Source organism: Macaca nemestrina, chromosome 11 (genome assembly GCF_043159975.1).
Source record: "Macaca nemestrina isolate mMacNem1 chromosome 11, mMacNem.hap1, whole genome shotgun sequence".
Taxonomy (NCBI): domain Eukaryota; kingdom Metazoa; phylum Chordata; class Mammalia; order Primates; family Cercopithecidae; genus Macaca; species Macaca nemestrina.
Window position 1 is genome coordinate 57,800,136 of NC_092135.1, and position 20,796 is coordinate 57,820,931.

At 39.8% G+C, this 20,796-nt stretch overlaps 1 protein-coding gene across 5 annotated transcripts in view; it reads right to left on the reverse strand.

Annotated features, from left to right (window-relative positions):
• The window catches only part of LOC105493180 (phospholipase A2 receptor 1), a 127,864-nt gene that overhangs the window by 82,405 nt on the left and 24,663 nt on the right, over positions 1 to 20,796 (reverse strand). For all 5 annotated transcript variants that reach the window (XR_011609804.1, XM_011760660.2, XM_011760659.2 and 2 more), the window contains exons 4-8: positions 14,064 to 14,237; positions 9,932 to 10,045; positions 9,282 to 9,425; positions 3,435 to 3,629; positions 768 to 925 (exon numbers count right to left, since the gene is read on the reverse strand). Coding sequence is in view for 4 of the 5 variants with exons in the window: in XM_011760660.2 (XP_011758962.2) it covers positions 768 to 925; positions 3,435 to 3,629; positions 9,282 to 9,425; positions 9,932 to 10,045; positions 14,064 to 14,237 (785 nt within the window). In the remaining variant the exon portion in view is untranslated. The remainder of the gene's footprint in view (positions 1 to 767; positions 926 to 3,434; positions 3,630 to 9,281; positions 9,426 to 9,931; positions 10,046 to 14,063; positions 14,238 to 20,796) is intronic.

Consider the following 20,796-nt stretch of genomic DNA (forward strand, 5'->3'; position numbering starts at 1 on the left):
GGCACCACCATCCACCAAAACCGTGGTTGCTGAAGCCAAAAGCCGACCTCTCTCCCACCCCAACATCTAACTTAGCAACACCTCCTGTTCTCCAAAGCACACTTGGATCTGTCCACTTCTCTTCACAGTCACTACCCTAATTCAACTCTGGTGTAGCCTCCAAACTGGCTTTTCTGCTTCCATTTTATCCCTCTCCTAACCATTTTCTGTGTAGCAGCCACAGTTAATTTTAAAATGTAAATCAGATCATGCCATTTGTTTCCTTGAAGCACTTTATTGATTACTGTACCACAGTCTAGAAACCTGGCATTTTAGAATTCCTACTGCCCGTCTCTTACGACCTCCTCACCACTGGTCTCCTTTTTGATAATTCAACATAGCAAGTCTTGGTCTGTCTTTGGGCCTTTGCACTTGCTACCCTCTGCATGTTCTGCTTAGAATATTCTTCCCCCTTCTCTCTGAGAGTTTTTTTTTTTTTTTTTAAGTCCAAGCTTAAATGTCAACTTTTCAGAAATGCTTTCTGTGACTACCTTATCCTTCCCCAACCCAAGCTTTTCACTATCATGTCACATATTTCCTTGGAGCAATCATTACAACTATAATTACCATGTTTTTTCTGTGTGTACTTGTTTACTCTCTAACATGGAAGGCCCATGAGGAGCAGGGATTGTGCCTGTCTTGGTCTCTGCCATAGCCCAAGGCTCCAGCATAGGTGGCCTTCAGTACAAGACCAGTAAAGTGAACACTGAACAAATGAATTGACTTACAGACTGCTCTGCTGAGACACACAGCTGGCTTCTATTTGGAAAAATTTGCGGCTCAAGTGTGTGCCAATTAGTAAAGATGACTGAAGAGTCACTAGACCATTCAAAGGAAACTGGAATTTTATTGCTGCTCAAACCAATCCATGTTTCTGATGCATTTTCTGTAAGAGATAAATGTAAATTACTTACGGGATCCTATTATTTGCAAAGGAGATAACACCCTGGAGTTACTACCAAAATATACCACTTCACATGTGATTTCTTCTTTATTTCTTTGCATAATGAAATCTGTTTAAGTCTTGGCATAAAATGTCTGTTTAAACATTTTCCCCTCTCTGCTATGGTTTGAATGTTTGTCCCCTCCAAAATTCAGGTTGAAACTTAATCCCCAATGTGGCAATATTGAGGGGGAGCCTCTAAGGGTCGAGTGGGTCATGAAGGCTCTGCCCTGATGAATGGATTAATGGGTTAATGGATTAACTAGTTCTCATGGGAATGGTACTGGTGGCTTTATAAGAAGAGGAAGAGAGACCTGAGATAGCACACTCAGCCCCCTCTCCATGTGATGCCCTGTGCCACCATGGGACTCTGCAGAGAATTCCCACCAGCAAGGAGACCCTCTCCAGATGTGGCCCTTTGACCTTGAACTTCCCAGCCTCCATAACTGTAGGAAATAAAGTTCTTTTCTTTATAAATTACTCAGTTTCTTTGTATTCTATTATAATCAATAGAAAATGGACTAAGACACCCCCATAATATCCAGATCTGCTTGATATAGGCCTTATAAGTGTGGCAGAGTGTGAGCCAAAGCCAATGCAACAACAAAGCCTAAGCAAGTTGGATTCCTGGGGCTCTGATTTCTGCTAGAATCGTGTATGTACGTTAAGTAGATCTGAAAAGTCTGGTTTTGCTTCTGCCTAGAGAAAGGAAAAATAGGAAGACCCACTGGATTATGAAAAGGGCATGAAACAAACTTTTAATGATAGTCTAGCTTAAAGATAAGTTTTTTTTCCCCCCCCAACAGATGTTGGTGAGGATGCAAAAAAAGGAACACTTATACATTATTGGTGGGAATGTAAATTAGTACAACCTTTATGGAAAACAGTATGGGGATTACTCAAAGAACTAAACATAGAACTACCATTCAATCCAGCAATCCCACTACTGGATATATACACAAAGGGAAAAAAATCATATCAAAAAGACACCTGTACTCATATGTTTATCACAGCATTATTCACAATAGCAAAGATGGAATCATGTAAGTATCCATCAGAGGAGGGCTGGATAAACAAAATATGGTTTTATATATATATATACACACATATATATACACATATATACACATATATGCATATATATACACATATATACACATATATGCATATATATATACACATATATACACATATATATGCATATATATATACACACACACATATCACGGAATACTACTCAGCCATAGAAAAGAATGCAATCATGTCTTTTGCACACAGGTAGCACTTGAGGCGATTCTGCTAAGTGAAATAACTCAGAACATCAAATACTGCATGTTCTCATTTATGGGGGGAGCTAAACAATGGGGACACATGGAGATACAGAGCAGGATAATAAACACTGGAGACTCCAAAAGGTGGTAGGGGTGAGGCTGAGGGTTGAAAAATCACCTGTTGGGTACAATGTTCACTATCTGGGTGATGGGACCGCTAAGAGGCCAGATTTCACCACTGCAATATATGCATGTAAGAAATACTCACCTGTACTTCTTAAACCTATTTTTTAAAGTATGTTTTTTCTTTTTTCTTTTTTCTGCCATGAGAAAAAAGGAGCAAAACCTCTTAAAGGAATTGAAGTGGAGTTGCTGGAAAAGGAATTAAAACTTGACAGCCTAGGTAGGAAAGGACCCTATGTGGCTGAAAGAGATGTGTAAGTGCCCTTGTTGAGATAAGCAGCCCACAGGGTTCTTTAATCCCAAATGCAAAGGATTAGGAAAAATAACAGAGAAGGATGCGTGTTTTCACTCCATACTAAAACCTAACAATTGAAAATGTCATCAAAGTAGATCCTGGAAATTTTTTTGTATTTTTAAAAACTGAAAAATGAAATAAATAATTTCAGTATTTTTCAGCAGAAGTCTATGTCAAATGCATGACACATTGAAGAGCAAGCCAACTCTGATGGACTCAGGCTGGGTGGAAGCCAGGAGCCTAAAACTCCTATACATGGGGAACAGTCTGAACATCACCTCACCAAATAAATTACCCATGTTCACCGGCTAAAATTGTTTAAATCCAATTATTTGCCTAAGGGGTTCCCTTTAGTATGTGGATTACATGATAACAACACACTACTGCTATCTAGTGGCCATAAAGCTAAATTACAGGTTTAGGTTTTTCACTAGAAGTTTTAGGAAATGAATTTTCCTACTTTACAAAAAAGTTAAAAATCATCTAATAAATGTGGCATATATGAAGATGTTACGAAGTTTCTGAACATGTATTTTGTAAAAATCCAATAAATTTGAACTCCTGAATAACATTTAGAAACTTTAAATATATGTGTCATGAATAACCACTTTTAAATAACTTAAATTTCTTTTCAACTCTACTAATAAAAGTAGTTACTACATTATATTTTATACCTCTTAAACCAAAGGCAGCTGGGACTCACCATCTCCAAGGAGGGTTACAAGAAACTCCACCTCTGCTAATGAGGTTATATCTATTAATGCACTGTTATCAGCCTGACAGGAACGCAAAGCCTTATGCCAGGTCTTTTCTTCTTTCTGAAGTTTGTAGCAATTACGATTGTAGGGATTCCAGCCAGGCTCACAGTGGGTAGCATAATATTTCCACGCATCTTTTTCTTTTTAAACCAACAAAAAACAATGTCATTTTCCACAATTATTTTAACATTACTTATTACAGTTTATGTAAATTGCCATTTATATGATTACTTTAAAAATGTGAAAAACAGAAATATACAAAATGACATATATCATGGAATTCTAGATCTTCAGAGTTGAGAAGGGTCTAATCTATGATCTAGATCTAGATCTAGGATAAAATGAACCTCAGTATTTCATTTTCCAGATGAGCTAGTGAAGGTACAAAGAAGTAAGGAGAGGAGGGATGGCAGCAAAATGGCCGATAGAGACACCTGTGTCAGAAGCCTTTGAACAACAGCAATTCCATCTTGTTTAGGGGCTGAGTAAAATAAGGCTGAGACCTACTGAGCTGCATTTCCAGAAGGTCAGGCATTCTACAAGATGAGACAGAAAGTCAACACAAAATACAGGTCACGAAGACCTTGCTGATAAAACAAGCTGCAGTAAAGAAGCTGGCCAAAACTCATCAAAACCAAGATGGTGAGGAAAGTGAGCTCTGGTGATCCTAGCTGCTCATTATATGCTAATTATAATGTATTAGCATGCTAAAAGACACTCCCACCAATGCTATGACAGTTTACAAGACATGGCAACATCAGGAAGTTACCCTATATGTTCTAAAAGGGGGAGGAACCCCCATTTCCGGAAATGGTATACTCCTTTCCCAGAAAACTCATGAATAATCTACCCCTTGTTTAGCATATAATCGAGAAAGAACTGTAAGTGTAATCAGCTGAGCAGCCCAAGCCGCTGCTCGGCCTCTGGAGTAGCCAATCTTTATTCCTTTACTTTCCTGATAAACTTGCTTTCCTTTTATGGATTCACCTCCAATTCTTTCTTGGGGTCTGGATTGGGACCCCTTTCTGGTAAAACCTGGCACTCATCCCTGCTATAGGAACAGCCAAAGCAACGAATAAATGATTACATTTTCACAAAGGCAGCTGAAAGAGAGTGCTGGAGCACATCAAGGGAGTAGCAGAAACAACATGGAGCACAGAAACCCTTGCCACCTCCACCCCCACAATCTCCCCCAGTCCCCGTTGGAAGCAGCTTAGAGCCAGGAGAGACTTCTCCCTGTAAGGAAAGTATGAGCAAGAGGACCCCAGCAGCCTCCAACACCACCAGGGTCACCTACAGTCCTTGCTACTGGGGACCCCTGCAGCCTTCACAGACACTAAGCCCAGTTGAGGGGGCTGCCTGGAGTCTACAGGACTATGCTTGCCCCAGAGAAAGTTCTGACGCTGTACCCTGTCTCTCTGTGGCCTGTGGGGCCATTGTGCTGCACCATCTTGAAAAAAGAACCACTGCTAGAATGTCATGTTCTGCTTCGGTAGTGAGTAGCCACAGCACTTCTCCATCTTTGAGGCTTTGTAACCACTGCACCACTTCTACCTCGTGGCCCACCAACCCCATGCCAAATTGCTGTGGGGCTCTCACTCTACCTGGTGTGGCCAAGTTGCCATGAGCTGCTCTATTTACCTTTCCTGGTTGTTGCTGTGCCATGCCCCTCAGAGCCTGAGCTGGCTTATCACCCTGCCTCCAAAGAAATGGTGCCTTGGCCTCCCAGAGTAGTCATATTCCCCAGTATGTGTGCTGAAGTGGCGCCCTGCCTCCCAGGGAATCCCTGCCCTGGCTGCCGAGAGCAGTCACACCTCTGGCACCTGAGCTGAAGTGGCTCCCAAATCCAGGGGAAACAGTGCTTTAGCTGCCCAAAGCAGTCATACCCCCCAGCACCTAAGCTGAAGCAGCCCCATCTCATGGGGGAATGGGTGCCTTGGCTGAGCTGAGCAGCTGTGCCTCGTGGGGCTTAGCTGATGTGGTACCATGCATCCAATGGAAACAGCATTGGCAAGGCTGGGACATCCTGCCCTCCAGGCCAAACAGCTGTAGCACCCTGCTTTCCTGGAACTGGACTAGTCCCACAAAGCCTGAACTGCTGAGGCACCCCGCCTTCCCCGGGAGAGGAGTCATCATTTTGCTGCTCCTTGCCCCCCAGGAAACAGGCCATAGCTATATGCCACCATTCCTGGGTCCTTGTTGCTACTGAACCTGACCTCACAGAGTCTGAGATTCTGCTATGTCCCACCATCCCAGGGTCCGGAGTCACCACTGCCTGGTGCTTCACCCCTAGAGCTGGAGTTGCCACAGTGCCACACTGGTTCTGGTTCCCAAATTACAGCCGTGCGCTGTTCCCTGGAGCCAAACCTCCAGAGTACCCCTTCTTCCTTGGAGGTAAATATATAGTCAAATTCAGAATGTTCAAATACTGTAATGGTGGTCTGTAAATCATTTATATCTCCAGTATGAAGATTAAAGTCAAAATTGTCAAAAATAGGTTGGGCACAGTGGCTCACGGCTGTAATCCCAGCACTTTGGGAGGCTGAGGTGGGAGGATTAGTTGAACCCAGGAGGTCGAGTTATGATCACGCCACCATATTCCAGCCTGGGCAACAGAGCAAGACCCTGTCTCTAAAACATAAATAAATAAGTAAACAAATAAATAAATAACCAAAATGCTAAAACATAACTATAGCTACAATAAATTAAGAAATACACAATATTAAAAGATGTAAATAGTGACATCAAAATTTTAACTATTGGAGGTAGGGTAAAAATCTAGAGTGATTGTATGCAACTAAAGTTAAGCAGTTATCAGTGTAAAACAGTCCATTATAACTACAAGATGTTTTATGTAAGCCATATGATAACCACAAAGAAAAAAAAAAAAACTATAGCAGATACACAACTGATAAAGAGAAAGGAATTGAAATTTAGCACCACACACACACAAAAAAATCACCAAATCACAAAGGTAAACAATAAGAGAGGAAGAAAGAAAAAAGAATCTATAAAATAAGCAGAAAACAATGAACAAAATGGCAATAGTAAGTCTTTACCTATCAATCATTACTCTGAATGCAAATGGATTAAATTGTCTAATCAAAACACAGAATGGCTGAATGGATAAAAGGTTACTAGGAGTCAAAGAGAGAAAATGAGCAGAGGTAGGAAAAAGGATACAAGTAGCAGATCTGTAGGATGAACAAGTCTAAAGGTCTACTGTACAGCATGAGGACTATAGTTAATATAGTGTATTCAGGATTCTTGATAAATGAGTAAACTATAGTTGCTCTTGTCACAGTGGGGGAAATGGGTAACTAAGTGAGATGATGCATGTGTTAATTTGTGTCACTAAAATAACCATTTTACTATATATATATATATATATCCTATGACATCATATTGTATACTTTGAACATATATAGTATATTTTATTTTAAAAAATAGTAAAAAAGTAAAACAAACAACAACAACAAAACCAAAGAAGTAAAGAGACTTGACAAAGGACATACAATGAAAGCAGGGTGTTGGGACTAGGTATAAAATTTAACAAAGCTGTTCATTTTTGAAACCTTTTTACATTTAAAAGAAGTATTATGGAATACAATTTAAATGGCATTTCAGGGATTTTATACATAGTGTATGGGTGAGGTAGATATTTATCCCCAGCTGAAAAGAGCCTAAAACTCTGATGACTTCCTCTAAAATGGGGATGACAAATAGGTTTCACTTTGAAGACAAGTCTTGAGTGTCCACGGTGTTGCTCTGGGCTGATACGGATGCCAGGTGGGGCTTTCAGGAACACAGTGCCATGATGCTTGGACATTGGAGGGCAGTGGTGATGCACATGCTATATGTTGGTTTTCCTTTCTCGCGAGACTGTCCCCTATCTGATGATGGCATTTTTTGCCTTATTTTATTAACCACAACGAGGTGCCTCCATTAAGAACGAATTGAAACTAAATATGATTTCACTGTGGGAAACAAAACATTCTTTTAAAATTGTTTCTAGGACTCTGACAGCAATTGGAATCATGGCCAAAGAGTGTTAGAATTTTGTATATCATTGACCCCAATGGTTTTCAGCCTAAAAAAGTACTCATGACACCCTTTTTAAACTTGGAATTTTAGGCTGCGCGTGGTGGCTCACGCCTGTAATCCCAGCACTTTGGGAGGCTGAGGCGGATGGATAGCCTCAGGTCAGGAGTTCGAGACCAGCCTGGTGAACATGGTGAAACCCTGTTTCTACTAAAAATACAAAAATTAGCTGGGCATGGTGGTAGGCGCCTGTAATCCCAGCTACTTGGGAGGCTGAGGCAGAATTGCTTGAACCCGGGAGGCAGAGGTTGCACTGATCTGAGATCGCGCCATTGCATTCCAGCCTGGGTCACAAAAGCAAGACTTCAATCGATCCGCAGAAGAATGTGTTGAACTTGAAGCAAAGCCAATAATCCAAACAAGCTAACTTAACTACTCCCATTTCTGGTCTTCTGACCTCAATTAGCAGACCAGAAGGATAAATATAACAGAAGAAATGAAGGGTGGCAGGAGGGAATGCAAGACGGCATAAGAAAGAAAGAAAAAATGAAGAGAGAAGGAATGGAGAAAGGAATATGAAAGAAGGAAGAGAGGGAGGGAAAAGGACAATAACAGGTGGTAGCAATTTCAGCAAATTCCTGAAATAATGGACAAATCTCTACATTAAAAAATGGCAAGATGCTTCTTTTTTCCCCAACTTGTACCCCATATTCTACAAAACTTCTAGGCTTAGCTATTTAAAGGAAAATGAAAGTCAAAACCCGATTGTCAGAGACAATATTTAAAAATGATAATTCAGCTTGTTATTTTAAATCTAGAGTTTTTCTAATATTTTTGCAATGAGTCTTTATAAAATGGTTATATTGGCCAGGCGCGGTGGCTCACGCCTGTAATCCCAGAACTTTGGGAGGCCGAGGAGGGTAGATCACAAGGTCAGGAGATCGAGACCATCCTGGCTAACACGGTGAAACTCCATCTCTACTAACTATACAACAAATTAGCCAGGCGTAGTGGCGGGCGCCTGTACTCCCAGCTACTCAGGAGAGTGAGGCAGTAGGGCTGAGCTTGCAGTGAGCTGAGATTGTGCCACTGCACTCCAGCCTGGACCACAGAGCGAGACTCCGTCTCAAAAGAAAAAAAAAAAAGTTATATTTTTATCTCTACATTTGGAGTTAAGACATTAATTCTCAGAGAAACTAGAAAGAGGTTATAGACCTGAAAACAGAAATAATTGGACTTCTGGTAGTAGACTGTGATTAGATATTATTTAAGTATTAACTCCATCTAAAAAGTCCTGCATGTGATTTCAGGGAGGAGGGTGTGTTACTAATAAGAGATTCAGAGTGTGCCAGAAAATCAATGAAGTAAATAATTATATAAAATTGTTTTTTAAATTATGTTTAATTTCTAGGGGAACAATAAATAAAACTCAAAACTAGAATAGAAAAAGAAATGTATCTTATTTTTCTAATACAGAGTGACTAAGAGTGCAAATTTTTTAGAAGAGAGGAAGAAAATGTTTGCTATGCTCAGTTTATTTCAGTTTTTTAGTAAAAACCTAAATGCATTTGTTAAAATCACAGTCCCTTTGACATAGCAGATATTATCTAGTTACACATTTTTTCATATAAATATAAACTAGATTTAGCTAAGTTTACATTATGAATTATTAGTAAAAATTAGAGAAATTTACATATATTGAGAGGACAAGTAAACAACACCTAAGAACAACTTAAAATAAAAACACTTACCGACTATTTCATGATCAGTGTGGTTTAGATATTTTTTACATATATATGGCAAGGTGGACTCACAATCCCGACTCCTCCAGGCACTTGGCATAAATGAACTAAATGTTCCACAGTGATTTTCAACAAATGGCTCAAAATTTACCTCTGAAAATACAAAGAGTGTGTTTAATATCAGAAGCAAAAGCAGCTAGTTTAATATATATTGAAATGTAGTTTTAGCATCAAGGGGATAGCCTTTTTGCTTGTCATATATAGTAAATCCTGTAAAGATGTTATATCCTATAAGATGTTATCCATGATTTTGCAGTTACAGTCCAGGCATGTCAATTAAATGATTTCCCAAAGATTCCAAAAGACCCAATTTTACTATCTTAAAGTAGAGAGATACTTTGCAATTTGTAGCTATTTTTAAAGCAGCAGACTGGAATCTTGGCTTGTACCCAAATTCTCTTGCAACTTTGGCTAAAAAGCTTATCTTCCTGGACTCTATTTTCTTGTTTGGAAAAGCTTGCCTTAAAAGAATTCAGTCAGGTTAAAAAATGTTTATAAACTACTCTCAGAAAAGCATGTCCTATGTGCATGGGAAACGCTGCGGTGTAAGGCTGCAGGATGATGCCACGTGACAAAGGCAAAGAAAACACTGCGGGTACCTGGGCTCCAATTTAGGTAGTTGAGCGGTGTTCCATCAGACCACTGCCAGTCAGCGTGTTCATCCAGCTGATTGAGACCGATCCACACCTCCACTGCCTTACTGCTCATGTGCTCTGAAATGAAAATTATGAAGCTTCAAAAAAAAAAAAAAAAAAAAAAATCCAGTGTCACACATCTTTCTTGTTCTCCTATTCCTGGATCATGGAGTCAGAAATTAATCCCAGTCAATGATAGGAAAGGTGCAGAGAATGCACGTGGTGCTTCTGAGTGATAAAGCAGGCTCCCACCATCTTGAGAAACAGAGCAGGCTCACTGACAGCTGTTTTTCAACTGTGAATGCTTCATGCGAGTACCCAGAAATGTTGCCTTTCACGGTTGTCAATCTAGACAAGGGTGCATGGTTGCGCATTTGAGGCCATCTTACTTGAGTGAGCTCATGAACTTAAAGGTTTTATAGGGTGGAGGAGGAGGTGTGCAGGGTCACTCCCAGAAAGCGAACAGAGGCACATCTTCAAAGGTAAAAAAGTGTGCTGGAGTAGATCAAGGAGGGGTGTACAGTGTGAGAGCCACTAGGAGTTGTCTGCTCAACAGGAGGGACCAGAGTGTCTCGGGGCATCCCTAGCAGGTTGGGACCTAAGGCTGTGTGCAGTGCAAACTAGAGGCTGCTTCCACAGCTTGAGGTGGAGGAAGATTTTATGGCAGGCTGGCTCTGTGGCCCCTCCTCTTAACCAGTCCACTACAACTCTAGGTTTAAGGCAATACTATGTTTGTTAAAGACACTATGAATAAAAACATGCATTGACGTGCAGAAAAACATAGTTATCAAGATTATAGAATTATGGGAATTTTTCTTCAGTTTTTCTTTCTGTGCACCTAAATTTTAAACATACTTCCAGAACAAATAGGTACTATTTGTGCAGTAAAAATGAGGGTCGGGGGGACCAAAACCCAGTATCAGAAACGTAATGAAAGTGGCAATTTTGTGACGCTTTGAAATGTTGCCATTTACTCTTTTAATCTACAAAGGAGAGCATTGTTCGCTTACAATTCACCTGCTTCAGAGCGCAATGTATTTTTAGTCAGATGCAGGGGTCCTGCCTGAGATTAAGACCCTGACGGATAAGAGTTATAAACAGGGTGACCGTATGCCCCCGTTTTCCTGGAAAGCTCATGGTTCATGCTGGTAGTTCCAGAATAATTATTAATCACAGTCCCTTTTACTATCAAAAGAGTCTCAGTTTGGATGATAGACTGTATGATTACCCAGGTTGTGAAGGTCATTGTAGTCATATAACACGGCTGCAGCATCCTCAGCGACTAGACATTTCAATACAATTGTGAAAAACTCAAAGAGCCTAACCCATTTAGGAAAAGAGAAAAAGGTGCTTTATAATTTTGAGATCCCCAGAAATCAATAAACAGAAACAGCATCCTATACGTAGGTTTCACCCTTCCAAGTTTCCATGGCATTCACATGGAATCTCTTTCTAATGTCCATTTGATTATTCCTTTCAATAACACCATTTGATTAAATCATTTAGCAGGTCTTATGATGATAAGAAGTGAAATGGATTGACAAGGCAGGGAGTAATTTTCACATTTCACATCCAGGCAAGTGCCAAGTGATATTTTAAAATCTAGTTAAAATATTAAAACGTGAATTATTCTTATCTTAGAATTATTTTGAATACCCATTGTGCAATTGTTTCAATAATGCAGATAAAAAATCATTGTGCAATTTATAATCGATGTCTGAAGGCACAAAAAACCATCTATTTATCTTTATGACTAAGCTGGCCCACAATACTGTAATAAGAAACTAGAATTTAAATTCCCTTGGATATTTCTTGGCATTCATGACAGCTTAGATAATTCCTTGTACCATAGTACATGTTCACCAGAATTAGCAAGAAACATTAGATTATTTTCATCATTAAAAAATACCTTGGTTGGAATGAACAGGTTTCTGTCTTTATGAACAGACTTCTGTTTTTCCAAACAATTCCCAAAGACTAAATATAGAACTGAGGTAGTTAAAGCAAAGTCCCTGACATGTCTTATTTTTTTAAATTGTTATTCAAATTTGATGAATAACTCCAGACCTTCTCATGACAGATCCTGGCAGTTAAGACAGATAATTGTAATTCATAAATGGCATGTAAACTTTTATATGAAAACCATTTCAGGCTTATAATGATTTTGAAAATTGATGTTTTCCTGCACTATGACTTACTCAAATCAAATTCAATAATAATTTCTGACTTTTGCACAGCTGTAGGGAAAGGGTAGGCACACATTGCTCATTCATTTCTTACAATCCTTCTGGAAGATATTAATGACTTACAAAAGCTTTAAAGTGTGCTTACTTTTCCATCCAGTGAACGCACTTCTGCAAACTTATAAAAAATAATTGGGGAGGTATGCACAAAGCTATGTGCAGGGATGGTTTACAATATCAACAAATAAATAAATAAAAAACAAATGGTTTCATCAATATATCTCTAGTAAAAGGAGATTCGATCAATGTATTACCACTAACCTATACTACTATGTAACCATTAAAAATTATTATGTAGATCTATATTTATAGATACAGGCAAATGTTCATTATATGCAGGTAAATAAAATAACCAGATTACCAAACTGTGTACATAGTTGTTGCTAAATGGTTAACACACACTGAGTGTTTGTTATGTGTGCCAGGCACTTTTCTATGATTTCACCTGTATTAAAATATGTAATCCACACAAGGAATTTGCATTATTATTATTTCCACTTGGTAGAGGGGGAAATTGAGGCACAGAGCGGTTAAATCACTTGCTTGAGTAACCCTGCTACTCAAGTGGTAGAGGCAGGATTCAAACCCAGGTGGCTCCCTGCTCTTCTAACCACTGTGCAATAGCTGCCATGTTTTTATTTATTTTTATTTTTTATTTATGTATTTATGTATTTTGATATGGAGTCTGGTTCTGCAGCCCGGGCTGGAGTGCAATGGCATGATCTTGGCTCACTGCATCCTCTACCTCCCAGGTTCAAGTGATTCTCCTGCCTCAGTCTCCTTAGTAGCTGGGACTACGGGTGTATGCCACCACATCCGGCAAATTTTTGTATTTTTAGCAGAGAGAGGGTTTCACCATGTTGGCCAGGCTGGTCTCGAACTCTTGGCCTCAACTGATCCACCCACCTTGGCCTCCCACAGTGCTGGGATTACAAGTGTGAGCCACTGCGCCTGGCTGCTGCCATGTTTTCATATAATACCATTTTTAATATAGACTATGTATGTACACATGCATGCATTTATATGTTTTTGCAGAGAAAACAGTTATCTCTGGATTACAGAACTATGGGAACTTTTTCATTGGTTTTTCTTTCTATATACCTGAATTTTGCAAATTATTCTAAAATAAACATGGACTACATATGCAATAATATTTGAAAAAAACTGGCATCAAAAACTGTTAATGAAAGTGACTAATTTTGTGATATTTTCTAATGTTTCCACAAGTTTTTAAAGAGGTGTGCGTACACACATACAAATACATTTAATCTATAAAGGAAAAGTAAGAGGAGAGTGTAGGAAATGAGTGAAACACAAGTCTTAGTTTACTGGCACAATTCTTTTAACACATTATTGTCTATACTGTTAGTTAACATATATGTGCTTTTGCTTTTCCCACCAAAGTTTAAGATTTTGTTTTTGGTACCCACCAAAAGGCCTATGATGTACCTGCACATGGTGAATGATACGTAAGATTTCGTTTAATTAATAAAATGCTTAATGATTTATTAATGGAAATGGAATGGCTAAGATCTCTAGAAGAGCAAGAAATAGCCCTTAAATTTAGAAATCTTCCTGATTCACCTGTTAGAACTGCAACTCTCCTGAGTTCCTTGCTGTGGCCTCAAATTCTCTTCTCCAAGGGGTAGAAAATAAGAAAGACATCACTGGATGCCAAATGGAATCACTCAAGGTTCATGGAAACATTTTGGGTGAGAGTTTTGGGCCATATTAAGGAAAGAAAAATATTTTCTAAGAGCTTTTTTTTCAGAATATATTTTTGTATATGTGAAATCAGTTAACAACAGTCTTTTTATTGTATCAGTATCAATGTGCATCATCCACCTACTTACCCCTTACGAAATTTTCTTCAGTTTCATCTGTAATACTTAACAGAGCACCTCCTTGCATCTGGCATGAAGAATGTGCCTCGCTCCAAGAGAGAGATGAAAGCAGGTTGAACTGGTAACAAATGTGTGAATTGAGGTCCTTCTCCCAAATAGTATCACAGCTTACTTCTGCAGAGGCTGGAAACAATGGCCGTTAAATCATCCAAGTCTTATTTTATCTATACAGCAACATATTTGTAACATAAATCTGAATGGAATTATTCCATCTTGCAATCTCTAAAACTTCAGTGCCTTATCTATTCTTGATTAGATCTTTATGATAAAATCTGCATTGCTATCCCATTGTTAAGATACGGTTAAACTCTTTCATGATTTACCTAAGAAAATATAAGAAATCACCTATGAAGAAGCTATAATCCTTTCCAGAGTAATAATAGGAACCAGTTTTAAGAGAAGGAAATGGAAGCGAAGTATTTGTGAAAATAAGATCTGAGTTCTTTTGTTATTTAGAACTTTACATTGAATTAATTTTCGTATAAGGAGTAAGGAAAGGATCCAGTTTCAGCTTTCTACTTATGGCTAGCCAATTTTCCCAGCACCATTTATTAAATAGGGAATCCTTTCCCCATTTCTTGTTTCTCTCAGGTTTGTCAAAGATCAGATGGCTGTAGATGTGTGGTATTATTTCTGAGGACTCTGTTCTGTTCCATTGGTCTATATCTCTGTTTTGGTACCAGTACCATGCTGTTTTGGTTACTGTAGCCTTGTAGTATAGTTTGAAGTCAGGTAGCGTGATGCCTCCAGCTTTGTTCTTTTGACTTAGGGTTGTCTTGGAGATGCGGGCTCTTTTTTGGTTCCATATGAACTTTAAAGCAGTTTTTTCCAATTCTGTGAAGAAACTCATTGGTAGCTTGATGGGGATGGCATTGAATCTATAAATTACCTTGGGCAGTATGGCCATTTTCACGATATTGATTCTTCCTATCCATGAGCATGGTATGTTCTTCCATTTGTTTGTGTCCTCTTTTATTTCACTGAGCAGTGGTTTGTAGCTCTCCTTGAAGAGGTCCTTTACATCCCTTGTAAGTTGGATTCCTAGGTATTTTATTCTCTTTGAAGCAATTGTGAATGGAAGTTCATTCCTGATTTGGCTCTCTGTTTGTCTGTTACTGGTGTATAAGAATGCTTGTGATTTTTGCACATTAATTTTGTATCCTGAGACTTTGCTGAAGTTGCTTATCAGCTTAAGGAGATTTTGGGCTGAGACAATGGGGTTTTCTAAAGACACATGCACACGTATATTTATTGCAGCACTATTCACAATAGCAAAGACTTGGAATCAACCCAAATGTCCATCAGTGACAGATTGGATTAAGAAAATGTGGCACATATACACCATGGAATACTATGCAGCCATCAAAAAGGATGAGTTTGTGTCCTTTGTAGGGACATGGATGCAGCTGGAAACCATCATTCTTAGCAAACTATCACAAGAACAGAAAACCAAACACCGCATGTTCTCACTCATAGGTGGGAACTGAACAATGAGATCACTCGGACTCAGGAAGGGGAACATCACACACCGGGGCCTATCATGGGGAGGGGGGAGGGGGGAGGGATTGCATTGGGAGTTATACCTGATGTAAATGACGAGTTGATGGGTGCAGCACACCAACATGGCACAAGTATACATATGTAACAAAACTACACGTTATGCACATGTACCCTACAACTTAAAGTATAATAATAATAAATAAATTTAAAAAAAAAAAGAACTTTACATTGAAAACTTGTGTCTTTAAAAGTTCATTTTAGTGGATACAAATGTTATTTCAAAGGCATTTCTTCCCAAATACAAAATGCTAAAACAAAAGGATAGAGTAGGAATATAAGTCAATAGTAAACACAAGTTTTCAAATAAACATCAAGCACCGGAACACTGACATATAGTTTAAGAAAATTCTTTCAGCCAAGACGAATAGAAGCAAGATCCACTTGTAAGACACTGGCCGAAGACTGCGTAGTATGCTCAAAAGTAAATTAAATAAAGTCTGAAATGTGGAGCTGAAGTCCGAAGTGTTTTGAAATAACAGAAAATTAAGACTGAGTTTGGGTGCTTTTGCTAACATTTTAAATCAAACTCCAAGGTGAAAAAAGTAGCCACAATAATGACCGGAAATCAAACTCAAACAGAAAATATCAGAATGCAGAGAATGTGAGCCATAGTGCAGCATGACTGAAAATGACTGACAGATAACCAGCTGAAATCTAGGACAGCCTTTCCCAAAGTGTGATCCCCAAAGTAAGACAACTTTAAGAGGCTCCCCAAGAAAATCTGAGACACAATGCGTGCATAGGGTTCTCTGGGAAATTCACAACAAATATTAGCATATTCAAGGCTCTGAGAAGTTTTGGAGTAAACAAACATGCTTAATTTTAATTCAGTGCACTTCAAACTTATTTGACAATAAAATCTGTTTTGTTTGTCTTTTTCTCCCTCATAACACTTAGATGGTCCCCTTGGGATATGTGGAAAGTTTATTTTCATGTCTGGTTGCAACACACATTCCAGAGGTTTTAAATCACATATAAATCTAAGGCTGTCTATAGAGTTTCCTGACTGATACATGTGTTTATAGAAGGATCCAAGATTAAAGGAAGGCAGAAGACAAGGCTATCACCAAGTAACACTCAAGGGAAGGAAAAAAAAGAAAGGAAAAAGAGAAGGGAAATTTTCAGTAACCATTTTGCCCTGGTGGCTGAAATTTCCCAATTGAGATGGAATCCTTGATTGTTTTCAGTTAAAATGCTAGGCCTTCCCTAAGATGGACAATATGCTACTATGTGTTATGAGACACTAGTTCAGCCATACTCACCCACCATGACAGCTGAGACCATGATGGGGGAGCGGGGGTGTGTTCATAGTTTTGGCGTGCATAAGAATCATTTAGGACAGTCACAGTGGCTCATGCCTGTAATTCTAGCACTTTGGGAGGCTGAAGTGGGAGGATCACTTGAAGTCAGGAGTTCGAGACCCGCCAGGTCAACAAAGCGAGACCCTATTGCTACAAAAAGAGAAAGAAAGAGGCTGGGTGTGGTGGCTCATGTCTGTAATCCCAGCCCTTTGGGAAGCTGAGCCCAGGAGTTCAAGACCAGCCTGGGCAACATGGTGAAAATTTTTTGAGTGCTGACATGACACCACTTGATCTTGTGTGATGGGTTTTGGTCAATACTTTGTTTCATGCACAAAATTATTTTAAATATTGTATAAAATTACCTTCAGGCTATGGGTATAATGTATATATGAAACATAAATGAATTCTGTCTTTACACTTGGCTCCTGTGCCCAAGAAATCTTATTATGTATATGCAAATATCCTAAAATCAGAAATCCAAAACACTTTTGGGCCCAAGAATTTTGGATAAGGGATACTCAGCCTGTATAAGAATTTGTACTTCTGTACAGGCAGACACAGGTCTTTTCTCTGCTTCTCTAGGTGGACTGCACGTCACTCCATGAATCTCATTTTTAAGTTGTAAGTAACAAATGGAATGAAAATGTTGTCGTAGACACTGTGATGTGCTGCTCTTTAAGGATTGCTTTGGCAGAAGAGTCTCTTTGCCCATTGTCACTCTCCCTTCCCAAGGGCAGTTGACAGACCATGACTGGTCAATGCAGTGATATACTTAGCCCCCGTCTCCCAACAAGGGGCAACTCTGAAGGGTCACCCCAGCTTGAGAACTCTGAATAGAGTTGGTCTAGGGGCCGTCAGGCCTGCATCAGAGCCTCCTCTGTGCAATCCTGCTCTCTTCCCTTCCTTTCCACATGAACTGATCCTGAAGGGGCTCCCCAAGAACATCCCACATGTTAACCTTTGGCTTAAAGACTGCTCCCCGGGAACCCACCACGTTCCACAGGCTCCCACCTTGACCTGGGCATTTGCACTTACATATAGTCTCTCCTTCCAAGCCACAGAAAACGCAGGATCAAAGGCTGGCGTTTCAGGTATGTTTATTATTCTGGAAAAATTCTAATCTAAGGGCTAGAATCCTATTGTTATATTCTTTACATCTTTGATTGTCTTTATATCATCTCTTCTATTGTTAAATTATGAGCTCCAGGGAAGCAATCATGTCATATATAACTGAGTCTCCTAGTACATGATGAGAGATTACCAAAATCTTTTTCATGGTGTTATATAAATAGGTGATTTTCCCCTCCTCAACTACATCTCTTTTTTAATGAACTGAAGTGCATACGTAGAATGATTTGGGACGTGTTTCATCCTCTTTTAATTTCCCACTTAGTCTCTCATCCACTCAATCTAGCCATTAATGTATATCTTGTTTAAGGCCATCAATGACCCCTGTGTTGCCAAATTCAGCAACTGTTAGTTTGAGACTTTATCAAACAAGGCCCTTCATCAGCACTTGGCAGGCTGAGTTCCCTCTCCATGTTGATTTACTCTCTTTGCCTGACTTCCCATGCCAGGCTACCCTTAAACCTCCCTGGCTGCCCCCTTTCAGTCTCCCTTGCTGATTTATTCTTCTCTACTCAAATTAAATGTTGGAGGCCTCCAGACTTGGCCCTGAGCCCCCTTCCTTTCTATTCTACACATTCTTTCTGCACATGGCTATCTAATCTGTTCTCATGGGTCCATTTCCTATAACTTCCAAATACATAGAGATCATTACATCTACCTACCTAGTCCACATCTCCACATAACTGACTCACATATAACATGTGCCAACCTGAATAGTATTTAATTTTCTTTTCCAACTGTATATCTCCATAAACTTAGCTATGCATGTCAGAAACATGGAGTCTGAATTAATGTCTCACTTTTTCTCCTAGCCTCCAAGTTCTTAGGAGTGAGAAGTCCTACTCCTGGTTAAAAACCTATATGTGATTCTTGAGGCCTGACCATAGGCAGTTACAAAGGCTTTACCTGGCAGGCCTCATGGGGGAAAGCTGCCCCTACTCCAGACTTGGTGCTGAGCTGGCACACTGCAGTTTCTAAAGAGAGTCATAGTTAAGGTTCAGGCCCCTCAGGCCCATCGTGCTCTGTGTTATTTGCATTTCTGGCACAGGTGCCTTCCGCTCCTACGTCTCTTTCTGTGTGAGGCCTTGGGCCAAGGTCCTCTTCAGGCGCCTCTGCCGAGGCTGGTATGGAGCGGGAAGGAGAGGAATCTTGAAGACACTTTTTCCCCACTCTGACTCAGTGCTCAGTACTTTTCGACTCCTAGCTCTTCCCCTCACCTTACCCCAACCCAGAATCTATACAACTGAAAAGCCTTTGTTGTTGTTGTTGTTGAGGGGTCTCTCAACGGTGAGCTGAGCTGAACTCCACGTCTGTGCGGATCCACTGACCCTGGATGGCAGTGCTGTTCCCTGGGGAAAAATGGAACAGGGGGAGGTGGCGAATTCTTCTTTTATTCTCTTCATTATACCATCATAGTGAGTGATGAGCAGCCTAACACCTTCAGTTTTGGTTTGTTGCTTTAATTAGCTACTCCAACACATGACAGCTCAGCTGTCTCCAGCCCAGCTAAGCTCCTGACAACCAGGTCCTGTTCAGTTTATCTACAAGTTAGATCTTCAATACATCCACATTTCTCCAATCCCCTTGCTGCCACCTAACTGAAGCCACCACTATTCCTGGCCCAGACTATTGCTCTAGCCTTCTAACTGGTCTGCAGGATTTGCCTATTGCTCCCTTCCAAGCCATTCAGTATAATGGAACCAGAGTAATCCTTAAATATCTTTTTAAAAAAAATCATCACTGCCCTGCTTAAAACCCTTTGATGGCTTTCTTTTGCACTTAGAATTAGGTAAGTCCTTACATTTATGACACTCTGAACTATCTAGCCTGTCCAGGAGTTGGGCTCTGTCTGCCCTTTCAGAGTGTCTTGTTTCTCTCTCCTTCAATCACTGTACTCTTGCCATGTTGACTTCCTTAGATTTCAATAACCTCTTTCCCCCTTCAAAACCTTCAGATATTTGGCCAGTGACATGCTGAGGGCTGGGGGTGGAGGAGCAGTCAGCCTGGACAGGTGGGCGTATTTGATCGATGACATTGGAAGTGTTAGAGCATGTGCATGGTGAATCAAAAGCATGCTGTCTTTTACTTGGTTTTATTATTATTTTTTAGTTCTATTTAAACCATATACCCCCTTTATTGCCTGCATCCTATGCTGACCACTCCCTCTCCCCTTCCTTTGTACATGGCTGCATCATGCATCTCTGTATGAATATCTAATTCCCTCACTTTCCATTTTGACAACTTCTACTCATCTCTTGGGAAGTTCAAATACAACTTCCTCAGGAAAACCTTCCATGACTCCCAATTTTAACTTTGGTTTCTCACTTATAATACTGTATTTTCTTAAGGTAGAACCCATGACAAACTGTAATTATATATTAATTTGGGTATTATACTTGAATGTGAATGTCATCAGGGCAGGCACGATGACTTTCATATTTCACATTCACAGTTATAACCCCAGGAGCCAGAGAAGTCCCTGGCACATAGTAGGTGTTCGATACCTGTTTGTTAAATGGATAAATGAATCAATGGTCTGTGGAAATGGAGGTCAAGGTCAGGTCAGGCATGCATTGTTGTAGAAGACAAGGAGAGACAGCGCCCTGAAGAAGGCATAGACAATTCTTTTGCGAATTCTCTTTACTTAGAGAATGAGAGAGAGAGGTGTTTTCAGGAGGCAGAAATGGGAATGA